This window comes from Drosophila grimshawi, unplaced genomic scaffold (genome assembly GCF_018153295.1).
Source record: "Drosophila grimshawi isolate 15287-2541.00 unplaced genomic scaffold, ASM1815329v1 contig_311, whole genome shotgun sequence".
Classification (NCBI taxonomy): domain Eukaryota; kingdom Metazoa; phylum Arthropoda; class Insecta; order Diptera; family Drosophilidae; genus Drosophila; species Drosophila grimshawi.
Genome location: NW_025063098.1, coordinates 8,044,431 through 8,067,858, shown reverse-complemented (window position 1 = coordinate 8,067,858; position 23,428 = coordinate 8,044,431). Strand labels below are relative to the sequence as shown.

Sequence of the window (23,428 nt, the reverse complement as noted above, 5' to 3'; positions counted from 1 at the left end):
AGGCTCGCTCGCCCTTTTACGCTTACCGACAGCACTAAAAATATTACCCAATTATCATTCATTCATATATAGGTGTGCAAGTTTCCAAACGTTAATAGTAGTTCTTATCAGCAGTGGGGACAGCAATTGGGACACTTTCATTAACTTGCAAAAGATGGCCACTTATACAACGACCTGGAGATCTAAGTCTACAACAAGTGTGACTTAACAAGGCCAAAGGATTTATGTTTAAGTGATAAACTCATATTACAAATTTCGTTTCATTAAAGGTTGCAATTCGATTAAGGTTAGGATAGCAACGGCTGATCCCGAGTATATTGTGTACATGAAATTTACAGTTCACAGTGCCAAAAATGTATAAATTCTTGGTTTGTACTTTATTACAATGCATGGCTAAGACTACATATCTTTCAAAGAACACATAAACATCCAATATTTGCCCTAATTGGGCGACCTGCTGTGATAAAAAGGACACAATTAGGTAAGTACTAGCGTTAGAATGTCCAGTTTGGATTTTATAAAAGTATTATTGTAACATTATTATCAACATCATCATCAATTACATACTTAAATTAATAATGTACAAGAGTGCTATTATGTAAGTGTGTGGTATATAATAATTTCCGCCTGTTATCTGTTTTTTCCTTTTGCCTCTTGAGGTATAATGTATAAAATTACAATAACAAAAAAATTTCACTTTAAGCTACAACACTTTGGATACTTTTAAGTTACGTTGCATTAATAATATATGTTAAACATTGCAGAGCATAACAAATTTGTTTGTAAACTAATTGCATGAAACATTAAAGCGCCCTAACAAAAATAATCATTTTAAGAATTTAGCTAATTAACCCCCGTGCCCTTTTCTATTCATCTCGTCAGCTATTTACAATTGTGTAGCACGCTGCCACAGTGCCAACAACAAATCTCTGGTGGTTCCTCAGTACGTTGCGTAAATGCAGTTACGATTTAATTTGGTTTTCTTTAAAGTTGTGCGGTCCGTTACCACCGTATTTGATGCTTGTATTGCTCGTCAATGGCAATGCGCTTGATCGTCTCATATCCTAGTATAATGCTGAATGAGAAGGCCGCCGACTGCACCAGGCGTGCGGACAGGCCCTTAAAGAAGCAATTCAGTTTCTCCTCATGCCACAATTCGCGGAACGCCATGCTCATTGAGTCCAGGCGATGCACCTGTGAATAAGCGAATTGATTTTTAATTCCGCAGTCCGTTTAACAGCTGACAAGAGCAGGACTCACCTGAAGGCGTGCTCGTACAATGTCTAATGGATTGGTTAGTATTGTCGTTGTGAAGCCACCTAAACTGCCGGCCACACATTGGATGAATAAATGAGAGACCCAACTAGGGCATATACGACAAAGTTCGTCTGCAAGGGGTTAAATTGGAAAGTAATTTGTATATCATTAATGAGTATATCATTAATGTGGACTAAACTCACCCTGATACAGATGATAGAATCCCCACCACATTGCCGAGTTGGGCACATATGCCATTAGGCTGGCAGTGTAGCCTCTGTAGAAGCCGCGGAACCCATCGCGTCGCATTATCTCATGCCCAATGTCCATTGATATATGCAGACGACTGCGGCCCGGCCATGACTTAATCCCCAAAGGATTTATGTCATTTTTGGCGCCGGCATGGGCCGACATGCCCAGCACCATTGCGTGTTGTGATATAACGTCGAAAGGAACTATGATGGTCTGACCCACCAGCGACGCACAGCCGCCGCCAACTAAAGCTTTCACACGGTGCCCAGTACCTAGATCCGTGAGTATATGTCGGACACCCTCGTAGGTGCTGATGTAAAAGACGCCGGATACGATTTGCACTGAAGAGATCCAGAAGCCGCGATACAGACCGGGCACACCCTCTGAACGGTAGATCTTCATGGCACAATCGACCATGCCCTTGTATATGTCGCTTTTGTGCTGCACCTGCAGCTGTGTTTTGATCACAGTCAGCGGGAATAGACAGCATCGCACCGAGAACGAGCTCAGCATGGACAGTGGAAAAAACTTGGTCTTGTTCATCATGTCCCATTCGATTGTGCGTATATAGACGCCTTCCCTGCCAGTGTTCCTGGCCGAGCCGTCAATCCCATCATCGGTCGCCACCATAGTCACGCCGGTGCTGTCCGACATTGTGTTAGCTATGTCTGAAACAGCTGCCGGAGACCGTGCGCTTGCCAGTCTGCGCCCTTTGCATGCGTTGCCACAAATCAGTTAATCCGTATCTGATTCTCGTATTAAAGCATCGTTCGCTGTCGTTGACAGTTTCCAACCAATTGGGCATTCATTAAGTATTCCTGTGTCTTCCTATGTGCAATTACGATCTTTCTGGAATGAGAAAATATAGAATGATATATCTATATACATATATATATATATATATATTTATATATCACACATATGTTTTTATGTATTGACGCAATTGAAAGGCGACTGCACGAAACGCATTGTGTTGCCAAGGTTAACATTCGGGCGCGTGCATATTCTATATCCAATGACTCTTATTGACTGTGTGGCCTTTGTTTTTTTGTTTGTTATTGTTCAGTTGGCGGCAAGGGCTTTCGCATCACAAAAACTCATATGTTTACAGATATATGTTTTTATAATTATATAATGACCAGACGAAACATCCAGCACTACCACCTGACTGAAGGAATGTGTTATCACTATGCTCTTATCATTTTAGAATTGCACAATCACTACACTTTTAATGAGATTTTTCTCAATGAATATATTGCTTACTTTCGCAGCAGTCCAATGTAAACTCTGGTTGGGAATATTAATATTTGTTGTTGATGAGGCACTCACAATACCATCCACCCTGTTTAATTATTATTGTTGATGTTAAATTGTATCGAACTATCGATATTACGATCGTTATATATAAACGATGTATCGGTAACACTTTTGAATATTAAAATCTGGAATTTATTTGTCGGTGAAATCAATTTAAATTGCACACCACAACATTTAAACTGCCGAGATGACAAATTCACAACAGTTTTCTAAGTACATGAAAAGAATAAATACACTGTGAATGTAATTAATCTAAACTTTTTTTCGTGACATCGATAGACTGCTTGACATGCAGTACGTAAATATTGCCAAGTGAATTTCAGAGTCTGGCAACACTTTTAGCTGTCGCTAATATGCAGACACTATTACAAAGCGGCACATTTGAATTGAATTATTAAAATTAGTTTATATAAATTTGACCAATTATAATGAATAATTTGGATGATTGTAGCTATATTTGGTATTTCAAATATATTTTTGACTATTAGCTGATTATTTGACAACATAAATTCATACTAGTTGAAGTCGTTTGATACTTCCACTATGCCAAATATAGCTATGAACGTGCAATTTAATTTCCCAATTGTGGCAAATCCTTTGGATTCTGATTGGTTGTCGCATATCCCATTTGCACACCAATCACACTCATGGTGGGCGTTTTGAGTCTGCGCAATATGTTACAGCATCCTAACCGCCAATCAACCCCCAAGCAGCAGCTAATAAATCATGTTGAACGTCGGCGGCATCTTTGGAATTTGTGCGGATAGACAACAGTTGCCACGGGTACTTCACAAACGTTGCACGGTGTTAACGGAATGCCTCGATCACTGACTGTGACAAGCGAATGCCATCCAGTGATTAATAATTTAAAATTATTGATGCACGCAAACAAAGTGAAATCGAATTAATACAATTTTTGCCAGAGAAAAACAACCAAATTCAAAACTGTGTGTAAAATTCAATAAAGTGCGAGTTCTAAAAACCAAAATCCCATGGATACAGCTAAATTGGTAAGACCATCCAAAATGCCCGCATGCAAAGCGAAAAGTGTCTTGATCTTATGTACTTAAAGCTTTAATTCATTCAGACATACATTTACTCGTATAATAAGTTGAGGCCCTGTCCTTAGCCCAGATCTCAGCCGTAGCTAAGCGTGTAGCCCATGTTCTCCATGAGCGTCTCCTTTATCGCCGGCTGCAGGGCTCGCTGCATATAGGTGGTAAGCAATCCTCGCACGCCCATGGAGAACAGCTTCTCCAGCTCATTGGACATGGCATCGCCCACAAGCTCTTCGTGATTGCCACCAGTAGCACTTGCGCCACTGAAAATATCTGCAAAGGCACGAGCATCTGGCTGGACAAGCTGCTGCAGTTGCTCATCCTCAAAATGCAATACATCATCATTGAAATGTACCTCATCCGAGAAGTAGTTGGGCGGAACATTACGACGCCGTCGGCGACGACTTTTGCCAAATTGTCGCCGGCGGTAAAAATTGTCGCCGTTTATATCAAAGAACTCATTCGAATCACTAAATCCCTCGTTGCTGCCAAAGTTTAGACTCTGATCTCGCTGAGTGGTGTGATCCAGGCGAATATCGTAGTCTGGCTTTTGGTACTTGCCGGCGGTGCCTAGGATCACATGTGGCTCCCCGAGTTCCACCTGAGGTGCCGTTCCTTCGCCGTAGCCAAATCGCCGTTTCGAGTTTTGGCGTAATCTGATGCCACTCGGGCCTTGGCAGCCGTGCGCAAACACCGAGATAAATCCCGGCTCGGCAAAGTGTGAATCCGTGCGCACCGAGGCGGTGCCCAATCTGCGGGACTGCTCATATGATTGGGCCGTGGATGAAGTTGGTCCCAGCGGCACCGTACGGAACTCAATTCCTGCATGCCTCATGCGCAATATCATGTTGCAACGTCCGCCTGTAGGCTGCAGGACGACCTTACCGCTGAGTGTCAGGTCTGGGAATATAAGCCGTGTGTCCAGCGTGGAGTTCTCCGTGCTGAACTTACACTTATCGATTTCCACCCAACGGGACGAGGACTTTGCCGGCGGCACACGCACCTTAAGATCCTCAACCTCAACTCGAGACACTGCCAATTTATGTGGCTGTCTGTGCTGGTATTGATGTTGCTGGTGTTGTTGCTGATGTGAGGAGAGTAGCTCCTCCAGCTCGAGAGCACTGCTGCCCACACCACTGGCACCGGTGTCTCCCTGCGGATATGGACGTCCCTTCCTTCTGATGAGCTTGGCATAATAGCCACGCCCGTAGCCTGTGCCGCCGCCCACATTATAGAAATCATCCTCTGGCTCACTGTGCTGGCCGTAGAAACTGTTGTACAACTGATACGGACTCTGCATCGGTTGCTCCCACATCGAACGGGATCGAGCTCGCGATGAGGAGCCCTTGGTCTGAGCACTGCGACGTCGCATTTGCTCCAGTGCGTTCTCCAACCGATTTGAGCAGCGATGTGGCGTCTGATAAGGTTGACTTACAACCGCTAAAGAGAAATCATTGCAATTAGGCAGTCAGCCAAAGATCAATTTGTGTCTTGGACTCACCTTGCAACAATGCGCTGAGCAAAACAAAACGCATCAGATTATTTGTTCGGTCTGATACTGATCCTGATCCTGGCATGACGTATAACTGACGCTGTTAGACAAGCTCGAACGAAGCACCAGCAGTCTGGTTCACGGCTCAAACGAAAATGCGCTGCCAGCTACGACAACAACGCATGCGAGACCCGAGAAAAACTCGCTTTGTCGCGCTTCCATACACACAGCCGCAGCAGCAGCAACAGCAGCAGCAGCACCCACAAGAAGTTCACGACAGCAACGCAGACGCAGACGTGACGCTGACGACGAAGTCGTGTCATTCGCAGTGAAAGTGTTTTCCACGACAAGCGGCAACGCACACGAGCGTGGAAATCAGCAGCGGCAGCGGCACACACACAGCTAAAAAGCTAAAAAGAAAAGCATTGTCTTCTGTCGCTGCTGCTGCAAAGTAGATCAGAGTAACTTGCAAACGCAAAGCAAACACGACGTCAACGCCAGCCTCGTCGGCGTTTCGTAATGTTAACTTAAATGCGGGCGCGCATGCGTCGTAATACGGACAAGCCACCCGCAACCGCCTACCCCCTCCCCCTCCCCCACACTCCACCTCCACCATGCAGCCACATTGTTTAAAAAAGTTCAGAGTTGATCAGTCAGTCAGTTTGTTTTGCTCAATTACCTTGAAAATTAATTGATGGAACCAGTACAATTCGCATATATATTTGTTGTAGTTTTGTTTTAAAACACAACCGTAAAAACAAAAGAGCAACAAATACCGATAGCGATAATTCTGTAGCTTGCACTTGTCTCGTGTCAGGTGGCAACGCTTGGCTGGCTAGCTGCCAGCCTACCTTTGACGGTTACGCTAAATGATGTCGGTAATTTGATTTGACAATTTGTTCGCATGCACTTATTAAATTCATACCAAAAGCTGTCACTGTCATTGCAGTGGCATATTTTGCAATTTCTAAATTGCTAACAGCGGCAAATGGCGGAAACATCTTGTATACTTAAGTGTTGCAAAATGTGATGCCACATTTCAAGTTTAATGTACCAAATTTACATAACCCTTAAGTCTATTTTCTGTGCAAATAGACGGGAGAAAGCTGCACTCTGCACGTTCTGTGACTTCTAGCTGCTGCGAAACTTGCCGCTTTCTGCGTTTCCGCATCAAATTGAAGTCGTTGCAGCTTGGCCAAGCAAAAAAGCCCACACGTATATGATTATATACAAATATATATATGTAATTAGGGGTAACTATGGCGCAAATGATTCTCAAATGCGCTGAGGCGCAACGCTTGAACGTGTGCCAGTTTCTAGGTGTCAAGAGTCAATAAACACACTGCCAAACTGGGCGGAAGATGCAACTTGCAACGGACACCAAAATTGATGGCGAAAACAAACAACATTAAATTGCTTGACCCCCAAAAAAATCACTTATCTGAAGCTAGCCGAATATTATATACTCTGCCCAGCAGCCTCCAACTACGCACATTTTTAATTACAATTGTTTCTTTTAGTGCTATGTGATATAGTAGAGCCACTAAGGATTTAATACGTATTATTATTGTATCTAGTAAGTATTCTATGTAGTTTGGTATCTTGGAAAACAAATCATCGTCGAGAATCAACTGTGTAACTCAATACACAAATTGTGTTTGCAATCACAGCTAAAATCTTGTAGAAAAAGTAAAACGTTGCCAACTGCCACAATCACAAATCTTAAAATCAAACAGCCAATATTTTAACTAGATATTCTATAAAGAGAAACTTTCTCATATAAACTGTCAGGTGGATATAGCGACTCAACCCCTGATGTGATCAAGTATATTATGTATACTTTTCAGTGTATAACTTGTCTCATTACACACACGACGACAAAATTAAAATGCCCTCCGCAAGACTACAAAAAAGTAGATCGGCTGACAGATCAACGGTATATACAACGGTATATTGGCCTGCATCATTAGATCTGCGTGACCTGCAAGAAAGTGAAATGCTGACCAGGTGATAATGAGCGAAGAGAGAGTGACAGATGATACCGCCCATAAACTGAACTCGGTTAGTTGACCTCAGTCCACGCAGCTCATTAAATGTAAAAGTGTCAATAAACCGCAGGTCACTATTGTCTTTGCCATACTTTGAAGTGTGTACAACATTTAGGTATATGATATGCCCCCACTGCCGTCTCAGTCCCCATCTAGCCTCATTACTTAATGGCAACAGTAACAATAGCCACAATTGACACCAGTGCATCGCACACACGAAGCCAAAGCCAGAGTGGAGAGCTAGAAGCTGTTAAGCTAATTGCCACAACTTCTTCACACTTGAGTATGTCAATGTGACGGACACTTTGTAGCTATTCTATTTGTACGGGGATCTGTAACCGTAACCTTAACCGGCTGTGTGCCTGACCAGCGCCACGGGTCGCCCCAGCAGGTGATATTAAAGCTACGACGGCTGGCACTTGAAGCCCGACGAAGCAACCCCAAAACAAATTACAAATTGGCAATTCATTTGCCAAAATCGAAGTAGACCCCAAAAAAACCAACTCTTAACAATTTCCTGCTGCGCCTTGGTTCATTTCCTTTCTCGAAATAGGCCGACTACAGCGAGGCCAAGACTCATCTTGAGCAGCTCCAGCAGACGCTGACGCACTTGGATCACCATCATCATCATCCCCATACGCATCCACATCCTCATGCCCTTCATCACCACGGACTATATCACACTGCGCCAAATACATCGACTATAACCACAGATTCGGTGGTTTCCTGTGTCACCTCAACATTGCCGGTTGTCGGCAAGGCCATATCCTCATCCTCATCTTCCTCCAGCTGCGACAATTCGGAGACAGAGCGCAAGAAATGCCATACCCACAGTCACAGTCATAGCGAAATGGATGTGAGCCACACGCTTATGGAAGCCATCTGCACGCTCCCGCTGCCCACGCATGGCCAAAGGTCGCCGCCCTGCTGCCTGGCCATGGCCGGAAATTCCACGCCTCCTGCAGGAGCTCTGATGAATGGCTTGGCGACCAATGCGAACGGAGGAGCCACCGCCCTATGCAATGGTGACTTAACTGATTACCAAGTGTAAGAATATGTTAACCATTATTATTGTTCAAGCAGATCTTGTACGCGAATCATCATGGTATGCGCATCACCACCATCACCATCACCACCATCAGTTGGCCGATGAGTTGGTCATGTACACAACGCCAGCGCCGACGGCGGCAGCCGCCATTGGTAAATTTGGACTGGACACATCCACGGAGGGTTACTTGAACGCAAGGTACAATGGTAAGCGTCCACGTCCGCCCGGATGCAGCTCCACGAGCAGTGCATCGCAGCGTCTTGTTGTTTGTTCTTGCTATTTACACTTGTGTTTATTAACTCCGATTATGAGTTTTCTAGAAAGCTGGGCATGTGGCAGGAGGACGGGTTTTGGTGTGCTTGCTTACGCTTCTTTCTGCCTCAAGGCTTTCATTTTTTTTTCCTCTTTTGTTTATTTTGTTGAGCTTAACTTTTTACTTTGCAGACGAACTTTATGAAGCAGATATTGCTTAAGCTGTTGATATTTTCAATTATTCAAGCATGAGCCAAAAATAATACATGATTCAAGTATTTTTGCATTTCACTTACATATATACATGTATATTTTGTGTACCCTGAATGAATTTGTGCTAAGACAGACGGCAGAAGAGAGCATCTTCGACCCCATAAAGTATATAAACAGCCGAGTCGATTATAAGATCCAGGGAATGTAATTTTTTTTTAATTATTTGCTTTACTTAGCGAATATCGATACAAATCGATATGCGATAGCAATACAAATAAATTTGTGTGGCATAGCCTTCCAATTGACAATTGATAATAAGAAAATAAAACTGATATAAAACTGGTAGATCATTTTTATTAATTAGCTGAGGTCAGAGTATCTTATATTAGAACTCAGTCGACTAAAGAAATTTTTATTTGTTTCAGTTTGGAATACTAATGTATTACCTCAATGCTTAACCTCAATTTTATAACATTTTATTTTATGATTTTCATAAGATTCTTAAGCCAACTGTGTCTTATAGATAAGTTTTGCTCAGTTTTTAACAGCACTTAAATCATATTTAATCTGAAATTGATTTTTCTGCACTACTCGCTGACATATGTAGTATTAGAATGAATGAATCTATCTAGGAGTACTTGCCATGTGCATGTGACAAGCTCGATTTGTGAACTCAAAGATATCCCGGCGTGAGCCGTAATGCAAAATATTATCTAACAAAAGTCAAGTTGCCTAACTGTTACTGCTGGAAATCACATTAAAAGCGATTTATTTTCTTGTGCCCCCCCACCTGCCCATCTGCCCACCTGCCCATCAATGCCGCTCTGGATTTGCAGTGAATGTCAAAGGCGTGCGCCATGAAAGAACATCAACTTTCTTCGACTTACCCGCTGTGACGCACCCGCATCCGCACCCACACCCGCACCCTCATCCGCATCCATATTGCTACAGGTATGTATGTTGTGGAAGTGGAACATGGCAGCCACAGTGTCTGGAAAGACAAGCCAGCAGAATAAAACCAAAAACGACGGAAAACTTTAAGTCAATCAACGTTTTTTTTTTTTTTTTTTGTGCATTTTCAATATCTAATTTTTTTTGCTAATGCTGCCTCAAGGTTTCCACCATCGCCACCCGCGGGCATTTTGAAAAAGAGCGACGAAGGTAAGCAAATGAATGACTGTGAAACTGAAAAGAAATTATTAAAGACATGCGTTCATCATTTATTTAAATTATGCGAGGCTAGAACGTGCAGCTCCGGGCAGTAGAAGGAGCTGGTGCTATCAGTTCAGCATGCCAATAACTCAATTTGTTTGCATGGGAAACTTGAGTTTTCTTTCGCATATTGCTTTTCCATACGCAAAATGCAAGAAATCGCGCACATAATTTACAATAACAGTATCCGCGGTGTTAGTAACCGCTAATCCAATTGGTGGCACGGGCTTGGAATTCAATTTGAGAGCAACACAGAAATGCGATGCTCTTAGTTTGCCTCCGGTTGCGACTGGTGGGGGAAAAACGGTGCTGGGGCGGTTGGGGTGGGCGTGGTTGCAGTCAAACAAGCAACTCAATCACAAGCCGCTGAGTGGTTGGAGTTGGGCGCACTCGCTTTGTAATCGAAGGGTGAGGGTTACACGGGGCACCACTGGGAAATACTTATTGTGCACTCCGCTTTTGGCAGCCAACAGGTTTTCATTCAGCGTTTGTTGTTATCGGCAATGATGTTTTTACTTGTCGACACTTTCTCATGGATTATGCAGAGGTATCTTCTGAATTTTTAATGCGCCCAGCGTCGAGTCACGCTGCCGGCTGATGTGATTTTGAGCGAGTGCCAAGGAGTGCCCAGGCACAGGCGACCACCTAATGAAAAGGGCAATAAGTGGTGGTAGGCGGGGCTGGGTTTGTTCTATTGTTTGCCCTTAAATTGCAGCATATTGAGCATTTACAAAGCTCGGAGAGTGGGCTGCTTAAATAATTAATTCGTGCTAAATACCTTGGCCATTTAGTGAAATAACAACAAAGCTCTTCCAGAGCACCTTTGAATACCCTTTCAGTCTAATTAGCCTTTAAGCTTACAATTTCGTTGGATGAAAAAAATAAAACAATTTTTTCGAAAATCTTTATTTATTATTTATTATTTATTCATTTTTATTTATTACTCTTTTTTTAAATACAGCTTTATATCAATGCAATAAATATTTTATTTTATATGTATTCAGTTGTATTTGAATATTGTTTTAAAATTGTAATTTATTTTCAAATTATGCATTATTCATTTTTCTTTGTTATATTTTTGTCCTTTATTTGATAAATACTGCGATAATGAAATAATTATTTTAAATTATATGGTTTATAAATCTTGATTTATTTATTAATTATCCTTTTTTAATTTATGATTATTTTCGTTTATTAGATAAATTTAGTGTAATTAATAATTAAATTAATAATAATAACAAAAATTTTAAGACTTATTGATAATTTGTTTAATAATTAAAAGTTTAAGGCTCCTTGATAATTTGTTTAATTCTAGATATATTTTCGATGAATGATTATGATTAGTATTATGGGCTCCGAATGGAATGTTTTTTATTTTTATGCCGAATAGAATTCACATTGTTGTCTTAAATAAAGTGCAAACAATTTCGTCATGTAAATCTTACTATGAATTTTCTACTGCTGATGACTTATGGAAGAACATAATGAGGAATCATTTTACTAACTATATTATCGAGAAGTAATTTCATATACACACATAATAAAAATGTAAAAACAAGACTTGAAAATACATTCGCACTGCAAACTAGAAAAACTATCCGATTTTTAGAAATACTTTCTAAATACAATTAGAGTAAATTTTAAAAAGAAATAAATACTTCTAAAATGTAAAAATGCAAACTTCAATTTTGATAAAAAAAAATCCAATCTGAAATGCAGAAAAGTTACCAAAACTCACGAACAAAGGGTTGAAGGTGATTTTAAGTATATTCAAAGCTTTCTGCTGTTTTAATTCTAGCATTGCATAATTGATGACAAATGTGTAGTGACCATTTTTTGTAGAGTATAAGTATACTGTGTAATTAGCGCCCACTCTCAGCTCGCTGCTTAAGCGTGCATGAAAGCGGCTTTCATTTAGCTCTTTCGACTCTCTGCCCATCTCTTTTAGAAACGGCCGCTGCTGCCGCCGCCGCTGCGGCAGCTGCTGCATATTGCAACGATGTAACGGTTGGTCAGAACTTCCATCAGCATAACACCAAGATTGAGCATGCCGACTCCACCACAACGGCCGCTGCAGCACAGCAGCACCATCAACAACAGCACCAGCAGCAGCAGCAACAACAGCAGCAGCAGCAGCAACAACAGCAGCAGCAGCAACAGCATCAGCAGCATCATGATGCACTGCATCCACATGCGCACAGTCACCAGCAGACGCAGCAGAGTGTACATCAGCAGTCACATACCCACCTGACTCCGGTGCAGGCTGCCTCCGCCTTCAAGTTTAGTCACACCGCCGTCATATCCAGTTCGGCTGTCTATGCCACGCCCACGCACTACTCGACCCACCTGCAGCAGCCGCAGTCACAGACACATAGCAGTGTCTACCGCGACATTTCACCCACTACTGGAACCGGCAGCGAGCAAGATCTGAAGTATGACAGTGGTCCTTATAATGCTACCATATCTTCCACCTATCCGCCGCCATTGCGTCCCAGTGTGGTGGACTCAACCACCTCCAGCGATGCGGAACTGCGCCTGGATCAATTCTATGCCAGCAATGCAATCTCCACCAGCAGCAACGGGCAGACCATTAGCCAGCGTCGTGGATCACTCCAGCTGTGGCAGTTTCTTGTGGCACTCTTAGATGAGCCCGCTACCAGGTAAGTGCAGAAAAGAAATTGATCAGTGCCAGCATTCGTTTTAATTCTAATTTCTTCTACTAGTTCCAGCTGCATTGCCTGGACAGGACGTGGCATGGAGTTTAAGCTCATCGAACCGGAGGAGGTGGCACGTCGTTGGGGCATACAGAAGAATAGGCCGGCTATGAACTATGACAAACTGTCGCGTAGCCTGCGCTATTACTACGAGAAGGGAATCATGCAGAAGGTGAACGGGGAGCGCTATGTCTATCGGTTTGTCTGTGATCCGGACGCACTGTTCAACATGGCATATGGGCACCTAACCAGCAAGCAAGCCGATCAGCAGCATCAGTTGACCTTGTCGCTGGCCAAGTCATCGCCGGAGTCGCAATCGCAATCGCTTCGCGTGCAAAAATCGACGGCAGCGGATTACTATGACAGTGACTTGCATAAGTATCAGTAGGCGGAGTGTGGGAACCTCGCTTTGTGGGTGTAACCACCTCTCATGTACATTGTGTAATTTATTTCGGTGTTCAGTATGTATGTGTGTGTGTGTGCGTGTGTGTGAGCGTGTGTTGAGAAAAAAAATACCACATTTCTAACGGACAAACTGGAAAATAAGTGTTGACTAGCGAGGAGTGCTATGAAGCGTGTATCGATGAATCGGCGTCTATCGCGAAGCGATCACAGTTCCACAACCGTTAGGCAGTCAAATTTAGACTGTACATTTACGGACAACGAAATGTGTACTGTGGACCGGATTTAAAATATATATATTAAATTTTCTTGTATTTGGTTATTAGATGGCTTTCGTTAGATGTCTAGCCCATCTTAGCGAGGCCTAAGCAGCATCGTTTACACACATAAATATAATTACATTCATATATATACAAAACCACTGAAATGTAATCGCGTTGAGGTTGAGTTGGCGTATTTAAATAAAGTATAAACCGTTTTCTGTTCGTTACACAAAGCTCTGCCGTGTTTCCGTGTACGCATGTGGTTTTTACGTTTCACTCCTCCTTCTTTTTCTTCTTAGGAACTGCTTTTTCCTCGGATCCGGAGCTACTGGTGGACTTATCATCGTCGCTGCTACTATCGCTTTCCAGTTTTCGCTTCTCCGGTGACTTCTTGGCCAACTTGTCCACATAGCTCTTCACCTTGTCCGGCTGCGGACTATATGCCCAGTGTATCAGCTCCAAGTGCAGTTCACTGGGCGCACCGGTCTCCACGTCAAACAGCTTGGCTCCCTCGCTCTTGATTTGCTCCAATAATTTGGCTATTTGACGATTGCGAACGATATCCCAACTCTTGCTGTCCTCCTCCTTTGGATACATTGTACGCAGGTGCTTGTAGTTGCCCTTGGCCTTGTCACCGCCATACGCAGCCAGGAATTCAGCAGCCAGCTCCTGTTTTGGCTCAGGCAACTTGGCCACCAATGCATGTGGCAGATATGCGCGGTTGTCCTTGATGCGATTCTCCGTTTCGAATTTTTCGAGAAAGTCCTCAAGCAGCTGTACACCCTCCTTGATGGATTGAATCTTGTCCTCGCTCTTGGTTCCGGAGAGCACTCGCTTCGAGCTGCCAATAAGACCCTTGATCGCGAGTCTTTGGTAATCCGGATCACGTTCCTCCAAAATGCTGCAAATTATATAGATCGTCAATATATTAATTTAAAGAATAAATAGCATGTGGGTTATGCATACATTATACGTTTAGAAATATAAATATTTGTATAGGCAAACTACGGAATGTTTTCTGCATGTGTCTGTCTCATTCGTTCGTATTCAGTGCCCACACACAGACACAGAGAGAAGGAAAGAGAGAGAGAGAGAGAGTGTGTGTGTGTGAAAGAGAGTCACAAAGTGTTAAAGAGATGGAAAGAGAGAGAGAGAGAGCGAGCAGCGGAGCAGCAGAGCGGAGCGCACTATCAAATTAGAGACTTATAAGACGAAATTGTGAGCGCTCATATTGAACACTAAAACTGTGACATGACATCATAGCCAAAGTGCCGAATGATGGCGACGACCTTCAGCCTTCTGGCAAAAGCTGTTTCAAACTATTCGCATTTACAGAGTCATTTTGGCACTTACCTCAGCGTTGCCTCCGCCGCTGCCTTGTCCTTAAAGCCCAGTCCGGGCACTGTCTCCACCTTATCATCGCCATCAGTCTTTGCATTCTTGCTGGACGCACCACCACCATTCTCCTCCAACCACTGTTCGAACACACCGATAGCATCGTTAATGTTCTTTAGCTTCTCGGCTGCCTTTGTCACTGTGTGATGAAATAAACAGATTATTTATAAATTCAATAGAAATTATAATTTGTGCAACTTACTGGTGAGCACACGTTTGGCACGTCCCAAAAGACCACGGACGGTCAGTTTGCGATACTGCATATCATGACTCTCCAGCAGCTTGAGCGTCTCCAACGCCTTCTCCATGTCCTTGAAGCCAAATTTCGATTCGCCCTCCGACATAATTTCTGCTCAAAAAATATTAATACGTATTTAGACAACGACAAAACAAAATCGAATCGACTGCAATCAAGCAACGACAAACTGCGACTGACTGCTGCTTTTTCGTTTTCAGAACCATTCAGGCAAAGTAGCATTTAGCAAATATGGCACGGAACACGCTGAAAGAGAACATGCGAGCGTCGTTGAGATTCGCTGAGCAATTCCTTGAGCAATCAATTAGATAAGCGTAGCCAAAATAACCAAGTGACTTTATCAGTGTTCAATAGAGAAACCGGTTTGTTTTCGTACTGCCGTAGCAAAACAAAAGCGAGAAGAGGCCCCGCCATGACGTCATGGCTAACAGATAGCATTTACTTGAACACACACACACACACCCAACACATACACACACACACACACACAATATACACACATTCGTTGGAATGTCTCAAATAAAATGCTAAGAACAAATTTCAGTTTGATATTGGTAATTATGGTGGTCAACAGGAATAACACAACCCAACCCTATTTCAAGAAAATAGGAGCAGCTCATAGGAAAATGGGGTCGATGACTTTGTTTGTGGTTTCTGTATTCAATCAATCGCCATAGGAACGAGATTCCTTGCTTATCCAGGCAAATAAATAAAAAGTTCACCCTTATTCAGACTGGGTCTATTAAATCTTCAATTAAAGCATTGAATATTTTTTATATATTTTGTATATATTTTTCACACATATGTACATTTTTTATGGTGTATTCCTAAATAACTTAAGTCTACGTTTGATCAATGAATGTTTACACAAAATTGTACATCTAATCAAAAAGTAAATCAACTATTTTAAGCGTTTGCGGATTTTTGGTTTAGTTTTGAAAACGGCTAGTTTCAGTTTTACTAATGGAAGTTTTTTTTTGCATTAAATTCAGTAAGCTCGATTATTGCCGTAGATACGTAAGTATTTCCAGATGCATCTGATTCTTATGACGACAAATACAGATTTGTATCCAATTTTATATTCTTATAAATATGCTTAGCCCAAGGCTTAAAAACATCTTGCCTCGGTTTTTATGCCATAGCAGTGGTATGATGTAATGACTTTGAAACCTAATAGAAGTTAATCTTTAGCATAGGACAAATAAAGACAAGCTGACTCGATATAGTCTATCTGTCCACTCTTGATTTTCAGTATGCATATGTTCGTCGGTATCGGCCGAATCATATTACTATAACATATAACTGCTATAGGAACGACCGGTCGAAAATGTAGTTATTTGTAGTCAGATCAGCTATGTACAATAAAGACTAGGTTAGCATCCAAATAACACCTATCTTACAAGATTTGTGAACTAGATATATATAGACAACTATATCGAATCGCTGTCATAGGAGCGATTTTCTCAATATGTTTAAGAAGTCAATTTTTTCTTGTTGATAGCCAAATAAATGGTTTTCAATTCAGGCATTAGATTTGCAGCGCGACAAGCGATTCCTTAGAACTTCTCTGCAAAAGAGAACTCACTTCATAAATGGTTACAATTTGTTTAAAGATTTTTCTCTTACATTTCATATCTAGTCTGGTTCTTTTCTCGAGGATATCCAATTGCATCAGTTCGATCCGTAGTTTGCCCTCCTTAACCTCCTGCTCCAGTTTCAGTTTCTCTTTGACGATTTCCTGGTCATGTTTCTCCTGTGCTCGCTGGTTCTCGCCTTTATAAAATTCTTGCTGTAGCAGCACCAACTTAATCTTCTCTTCGTGCAGGCTGCGCAGAGTTCTTGGATTCAAACTGGACCACTCGGAACTGGTTTTTTTGTGTGTCATCAAACCGTCGACCTATAATTTAAAAGATGTCACGGAGTCCCAGCATATCTAACTATCTGCACTTACATCGTGCTCATCCGTCGAACTCTCGAACATATCATCTTCTCCGTCGTAGCCCGTCTCATTTGGCAAAATGACTATAAAATTAATTTAGATTTACTTTTAATAAGATTTCTGCGTTAATCTAACTTACAGTTATCGCTGCCAAATTGAGGGCTTAAGCCTGTTGCTGAATCGCCTGTCGCAGCGAAAAATTTGCGCTTCCTCCTGCGAATGCTGTACGCCTGCTCCTCCCCAATTTCCATTTTGGCTCTGCGTTTCATATTTATGAATTTGTCCCTCAGCGCCTTCCATTCGCGTCGTACTCCAGTCCTTGTGTAAAAAGAGTGCGCCATTTCTTCCCAGGCCTGCACTTTCTGTTTCCAGGTGGCCGCGTCTGACTTCTTGTTTTCGAGGACACTTCGCCTCTTCTCGAGCAGCTCCACGAGCACTAGTTCTTCCGCTTCCGAGAAGTTTCTGCCCCGCTTTTTCTTTTCCTCGCTCGACATATTGCGATTGTTATCCGCCCAAAATAAACAAATACGATCAGCTGTAATCATAATAACAGTAAACAGTGTGGCCACCTTTTGCAACTCAATTAACAGAACTGACAACTTGTCGTTATAAAAGCGCGAAAAATTTAAAACGATTTTAAAATGTCTTTTATGTTTACAAAATATTTATTTTGGTCAAATGAAATATTTAGTTTACATTGATAAGCAAGCCTATATTGTGTTGATCTGCAAACTACTAAGATAAGCTAGAATTAGAATTAAAATGTTATATATAACAGATATTCATTATTTCAGTTATTTCATGTGGATTTTAGGCTGACTTTTCCAATAAACCCTCTTAAAAAAGTTAAAGTCTGATTAAAGAGGATGAGATGTTTATTCATATTAATGTGTTGTTCTCATTACATATCGAAATCTCGATAAATGCGTCATATTGCAATATGCAATATATTCTTATTTTAACTTTATGCTGACGACGGTTTGGATTTAAATTTAAAATTAATGTTAGTTGCAGCTGCGCTCTATTTCCAGCACATCGTCCAACATGAAGTTACGCAAATGGCACAGCGCCTGCACCACATTCTCCTGATCACGAAGATTGGGCCCCAGCCAGTGCTCGGGCAGCTGTGTCTTGCCCACCTGCGAGGGATTCAGGTGGGTAAGCGATCGACGCCAATTGTTGTTGCACACACTGACATTCAAATGGCTGCCTGTCTGCAGACTCTCAATGTACTTGATGTAGGCCTCGGAGTGGATGACACGATTGGCACGTGGCGGCACAGTAACAAACATCGGCTCCTGCGGCAATCCGGTGACAACGTTCGCCAGCTGTTGTTGTTGTGCCTGCTGCTGCTGAAGCTGCAACTGTTGCTGCTGCTGGCCCGCATCTGCGATGAGCGGTGCTCGAGGTGACACGGCATTGCTGGATGGATGAATCGATAGTGCGCTGGAGGCCATCTGTGGCAGCAGCTTCTGCTTACGCGGTACAAAGTTTTTGCTGCGCTCGGTGAGTGCCAGCGGCTTGCCGCACTTGCTCAGATGCACCTCGCGCACATGCTTGATGAGGCGCAGCACATTGGGAAATGCCTGGACGGACTTGCGGATGCGCGGACAGGCGCGCCATAGACACACGTACTCCATCTCGACGCCCGCCTGCGGATGGCGCTGTATGTGACCGGTGGCATCTGCCAGGCAATGCTCCGTGCAGTCGGCCATCTCCTCGAACTGAAAGTCGCACTTGTCCCACAGACACTCGAAGGTGAGCGGCGGACCCGTCTCCTGGCTGTTTGCGTTTTGTGGCAGCGGACTGCCGCAATTTTGGCTGTCGTCGTTTTCACGACGCAAGGCGGCAGCCTCCTCGTTAAGCTTGTTGGCGCGATCTTCCCAGCTTTGCTTAACGCTCGATGGCAGGCTTTTCCACTCGTTGCCCACCAGGCGTGAGATGTCGCCGAACGAGGCATCTGGATTGCTTTGACTTATACCTGTCGAAAGATATGCATGAGTGAATCTGACTGGAATCACATCAGTATCATGGACTTACCCTTGCGCACATCGCTGGAGTAGAGTATGTAGCCGGTGAGGCTCTTCTTGGTCGTCTTGGCCTTGGCCTTGAAGGTAAGCGGCGTCGAGTTGACAGACGGCGCTGGCGAGGATATGGCGACTATATCCGAGCTAAGCGATGGCGTATCCCCATCCATCGAATCCTCGAGCATGGCCAGTTCGTTCGTTTCGCTCTTTACATCCTTGGCCGGTTTGATGGGCGTTTTGAAGTAAAAGATCTCATCCTCGGTGACAGCGGCGCTATGTTGGAATTTGCGCAGATTGCCAACGACAAGATTGCGCAATGCCTTCTTCAGTTCATCATAGACGGACTCGCATATGTACACATCACTCTCGGCGATTTCCGTTGGCCGGGAACTGATGAACTCGGCGTATTCAAGCACGGCGCAACGGCCCACAATGCCGATGACTGGACTAATGTCCTCGACGGTGCTAAGGAGCAGCTCTTGGCGATAGAATTGCTTGCCCAGTGCTGGCGTTGTCTCGCTGGGCGCCAGCAACCAGGGTCCCTTGAAATAGGATTTACCATTAAGTTCCCAGATTTGCTGGACTTGGGCAACGGACTGTTTGCCCGTCTGGGTGGCCACGTACACGAAATCTCCCGTTTTGATGACGCCACTGCAAATGGTGTTGTACTGCTGATAGTAGACGCTGGCGTCCTCGGCATTTGGTGGCGCATCGCAGGTCACATTGGGTTTCTCCTTTTCGATGAGGGCCTCCTGCAGCTTGAGCTCCTCCAGTTCACCCTTGTGCTTCTCGATGCGCTCCTTGAACACGGACATCACACGCTTCAGTTCCAGCGGCGTCTCGCGCGCCACAAATCTTACCGAGCCCTCGCGTGACGTTGGCCAATTTTTGAGCTTCTTAAAGCAACGTCCTTGCAGATTGTAGCGAGATTCGCAGACGAAGACATCCTTTTCGGGCAGTCCGTCCGGCCGGAGCTTGATGTAGTCCCGGATGTGCATCACATAGCACATGCCGAGCACCTTGTCCATGGAAATCGTTTGCGAGATGCTGCTCTTGAACACCTCCTTCTCGAGGAACTTGCGCGTCGTCACGTGATACGTCTCGTGCGGACGCAGAAAGATCGAGGCCTGCATCAGCTTCTCGTTGCTTGGCGTCGTCCATAGTCGCTCGATGCACACAATGCTGGGTATTTTGTTCTCCGGCATCTGCACGTAGACATAATCCCCGGGTGAATACACTTGCTGATTGATTGTCATGCTTTCGCCCTTGGTGGTTGCGTTGAACTCATCCTTGTCCTTGTCCTGCTCCTGGTCCTGCTCCTCTTGCGCCACCTTCTGCAGCCGCATAACCTCCACGTCGGCCAGCAGCTGATCCAGCGTAAAGCTGAGCGCCGGCGAGCTCAACGTGTCCTTGCAGAGCTCATCGCGCTTGCGTATGAAATACGTTTGCAGCTCGATGGCGTCCTGAAATATGTCCGAATCGGTGCGGGAAAATTTGCGTGCTCGCTCCATGCAGGCAAAGATGTCCTCCTGGTAGACATCCAGACGCTTGTAGGCGCCTTTATCCAGACGCCGCTTGACCAGATCCAGCGAAATACCCCGCACCTTGGCACCCTCACCCAACTCATCGTACTCGGGCAGCTCGGCGAGGGAGTCAGAGTAACAGCGTCCCTCCTCATCCTGATGATTGTACACCGAGGTGAACAGGGTTAAAAACAGCTCCTGCACAGCCAACGGCACATCCGGCAACGAATCTCGTTCGGTGCGCAACTGTTGCTTTAGCTGCAAAGTCAACTGTTGCAGCACCAAAGCATCCTTGTAGATCTGCGAGTCGGGCTCATTGTACTTGCAGGCGTTCTCCAGCATCAACAGCAAGTCAGCGGCTAGTTCGTCCACGCTGTCGTAGGTGGCCTGCTTGAGCTTCTGGGCAATGCGTTCCATATCCATTGGCTCCTTAATGATGTCATAATACTCGGGGTAATCACTCTTCGACGGCAACTTGGTGAAGATCAGCGACAATTGGCGCTTGCCCTTCGGCTCCTGATAGTCGCGCAGCGTCTCATAGAATTGCCACAGACGTTCTCTGTCCGCCAGCAGAGCCGCTTTTGGTTTGCGTCCCAGTTTGTTGTATTTTTGTAGTGGTCGCTTTACCTCCACCAGGCCGGGAAACTCTTTGAGCTTCTCGGTTAGGGCACGCTCGAGAGCATTGGCATCCTCATAGATGTTGGAGCCCTCCTCATTGTACTGACGACAATTGGAGAACATCAGCCGATAGTCGGCGACGACATCCTCGACGGTGGCATACCGATCGCTGCGTATATTGTGCTCAATGGTGTTCATATCGATGGGATTCTGGATGATGTCATAGTAGTCGGGATACACTTTGCGCGGCGGCTTCTCCATGAACATCTCGATGGGTCGACGATTGCCCACCGCATAGTCAACCAGATATTTCTGGATGCTGAGTATTTTCTTCTTGATGGTTGCGTTGATCGCAATCCGATTCGATTTGGGTGAATTCGAGGACACATTGGACACGTGCGTCGTGCTCGAATTCGAGTTGGAATTGATGCGTGGCCGGCCCGGTTTTCGTCGCTCCTGCTGCACACTTGTGATGAATGTTTCATCTGTGTCGTCCTCGTCCAAGTCGCTGGTCTCCTCCAGGGACTCCTCCACCAGTTTGGCATTCATCAGCTTAAGCATTTTCAGCGCATCTTTGTTCGTGCGATGCGTTGCCGGAAATGCCTTTTTGGCATTGTCCAGCATCAAATAGAGATCGCCAGTGAGATCGCTTATATTGGCATAGTCGCCTTTCTTCAACTTCGTATTTATTTGGCTCATCGAAATGGGACGCTTGATTAGCTCAAAGTATTCGGGATGAAAGCGACGCACTGGCAACTTCCACAACGAGTTGCCCAGCGGTGGACCAGTGACACCCGGGTGCTCTGAGGTACCGGGCGCATTGTACAAGTGATCGAAAAGCGCCCACATTGGTCCCTCGCCCTTCTTGCTCGTCTCCTCATCGTCGGAGCTATCCACTTCCTCTTTGAGCGCTAAAATATATACATATGAGATTAAATTTGATTTCTCCTTGAGCTCAACCCACCTGCTATGGTCGCGCTGGACAAATTCTTTAGGCGCCGTGCTGGTTTGCCCTTGCCGGTCTCCAGTTCGATGCGTCGTTGTGTGAAGATGCGCTTCAGCGCCTTGGCATCCTTGTATATCTGCGAGCCGGGCTCATTGAAGAGGCAGGCATTCTTCGTCATCTGCAGCAGATCCCGTTCCATTTCCACCAGCGACGAGTAGGCGTTCATTTGAATCTTGGTAGCAATCAGACGCAGGTCTATCGGATGCTCGATGACATCATAGTAGTCGGGATAGATCTTTTTCGAGGGCAGCAGCTGGAACATGCGATGCATTGATCGCTCCCCAATGGGATCCGTCGCCGTCATAATGGAAGCAAAGAGCTCCTCATACTGAGAGCAATCATCGTCGAGATCACCGCCGCCTGGCTCAGCGCTGCTCGTCAACCGACGTGGATTGCGCGGCACACGCTTGGCACGTGGCTCCTCCTCGGCGAATCCATTCGCCTCCATAATGCGTTGACGCTGCGTTTGGATGTGCTGCCACAAAGCAATGGCGTCCTGAAACTCCGTCGAGTCTGGCTTGTAGAACGCCTTTGCATTGCTTATCAACAGCTCGAGGTCGTTCATCATGTCATACAGATCGTCGTAGGAGTCTGTCTTCAGCTTCTGCTGAACCTTGAGCAAATCGATGGGATTGACCACCACGTCATAGTAGGAGGGCTCTTGACGGCGCTTGGGCGCCCGTATAAATGTATCGCACAGCATCGAGCCATCCTCCTTCTTGATGTTGCGAATGGAGTCGTACAACTGTTGGCACAGCTCCGTCGGATCCAAGCGCCGCTTTTTTCGCGCCGATTGTGTTTGCTGCACCGGTGACTGCTCGGGCGTTGAGTCATCTAACAGCAGGGGATCTTCGTCTTGACGGCTCGATATGGAGCTGGCGCGACGTTTGCGACTTAGCATATTTTCTGGTAATTTGTGTAAAGATTTATAAATAAAATTCTAACTTTACAACGACGCCACTATAAAAATTAGTGATGCACAAGTCAATTAGAAGTTGAAAGCATTTTTCTTATGCACGCAGTCGATATATCGATAACAAAATGTGCTGTGAACATGCCGGCCTAGTTGAGAAAAGCATACGGCCACCCTAATTACAGTTACTATGATAACTTTTCAATCAACAGTAACAAAAAAA

General features: G+C 44.5%; 6 protein-coding genes across 7 annotated transcripts; 1 reads left to right on the top strand and 5 right to left on the bottom strand.

The window, feature by feature from the left end:
- Positions 1–331: 331 nt before the first annotated feature.
- LOC6563023 (solute carrier family 25 member 44) lies at positions 332–2,876 on the bottom strand. Its single transcript, XM_001989985.2, has 4 exons — positions 2,773–2,876; positions 1,461–2,358; positions 1,261–1,388; positions 332–1,194 (listed from the first exon to the last, which is right to left on the bottom strand). Exons 2-4 carry the CDS (start codon positions 2,161–2,163, stop codon positions 1,003–1,005), a joined length of 1,023 nt encoding a protein of 340 aa, XP_001990021.1. The 5' UTR covers positions 2,164–2,358; positions 2,773–2,876; the 3' UTR covers positions 332–1,002.
- Positions 2,877–3,880: 1,004 nt separating this feature from the next.
- On the bottom strand, positions 3,881–5,524 carry LOC6563024. Its single transcript, XM_001989986.2, has 2 exons — positions 5,386–5,524; positions 3,881–5,324 (listed from the first exon to the last, which is right to left on the bottom strand). The coding sequence occupies exons 1-2, from the start codon at positions 5,459–5,461 to the stop codon at positions 3,964–3,966; spliced, it is 1,437 nt and encodes a 478-aa protein (XP_001990022.1). The 5' UTR covers positions 5,462–5,524; the 3' UTR covers positions 3,881–3,963.
- A 1,865-nt stretch (positions 5,525–7,389) lies between these two features.
- Positions 7,390–13,548, top strand: LOC6563025 (ETV5-related protein Ets96B). Its single transcript, XM_001989987.2, has 7 exons — positions 7,390–7,437; positions 7,978–8,449; positions 8,508–8,678; positions 9,774–9,888; positions 10,052–10,098; positions 12,098–12,809; positions 12,873–13,548. The coding sequence occupies exons 1-7, from the start codon at positions 7,390–7,392 to the stop codon at positions 13,249–13,251; spliced, it is 1,944 nt and encodes a 647-aa protein (XP_001990023.1). The 3' UTR covers positions 13,252–13,548.
- Position 13,549: 1 nt separating this feature from the next.
- LOC6563026 lies at positions 13,550–15,356 on the bottom strand. The gene is made up of 3 exons (XM_001989988.2): positions 15,126–15,356; positions 14,882–15,062; positions 13,550–14,429 (listed from the first exon to the last, which is right to left on the bottom strand). Exons 1-3 carry the CDS (start codon positions 15,265–15,267, stop codon positions 13,802–13,804), a joined length of 951 nt encoding a protein of 316 aa, XP_001990024.1. The 5' UTR covers positions 15,268–15,356; the 3' UTR covers positions 13,550–13,801.
- Positions 15,357–16,650: 1,294 nt separating this feature from the next.
- Positions 16,651–17,683, bottom strand: LOC6563990. Of its 2 annotated transcripts, none has more exons than XM_032737181.2 (4): positions 17,258–17,683; positions 17,131–17,201; positions 16,806–17,076; positions 16,651–16,741 (listed from the first exon to the last, which is right to left on the bottom strand). In XM_032737181.2, the coding sequence occupies exons 1-4, from the start codon at positions 17,661–17,663 to the stop codon at positions 16,701–16,703; spliced, it is 789 nt and encodes a 262-aa protein (XP_032593072.1). In that variant the 5' UTR covers positions 17,664–17,683; the 3' UTR covers positions 16,651–16,700. The 2 variants fall into 2 exon arrangements, with proteins under 2 accessions (XP_032593072.1, XP_032593073.1); XM_032737182.2 differs by having other exon boundaries at positions 16,651–16,746; positions 17,258–17,681.
- Positions 17,684–17,970: 287 nt separating this feature from the next.
- On the bottom strand, positions 17,971–23,223 carry LOC6563991 (protein polybromo-1). The gene is made up of 3 exons (XM_001989990.3): positions 22,251–23,223; positions 19,159–22,197; positions 17,971–19,099 (listed from the first exon to the last, which is right to left on the bottom strand). The coding sequence occupies exons 1-3, from the start codon at positions 23,191–23,193 to the stop codon at positions 18,123–18,125; spliced, it is 4,959 nt and encodes a 1,652-aa protein (XP_001990026.1). The 5' UTR covers positions 23,194–23,223; the 3' UTR covers positions 17,971–18,122.
- Between the last annotated feature and the right edge of the window lie 205 nt (positions 23,224–23,428).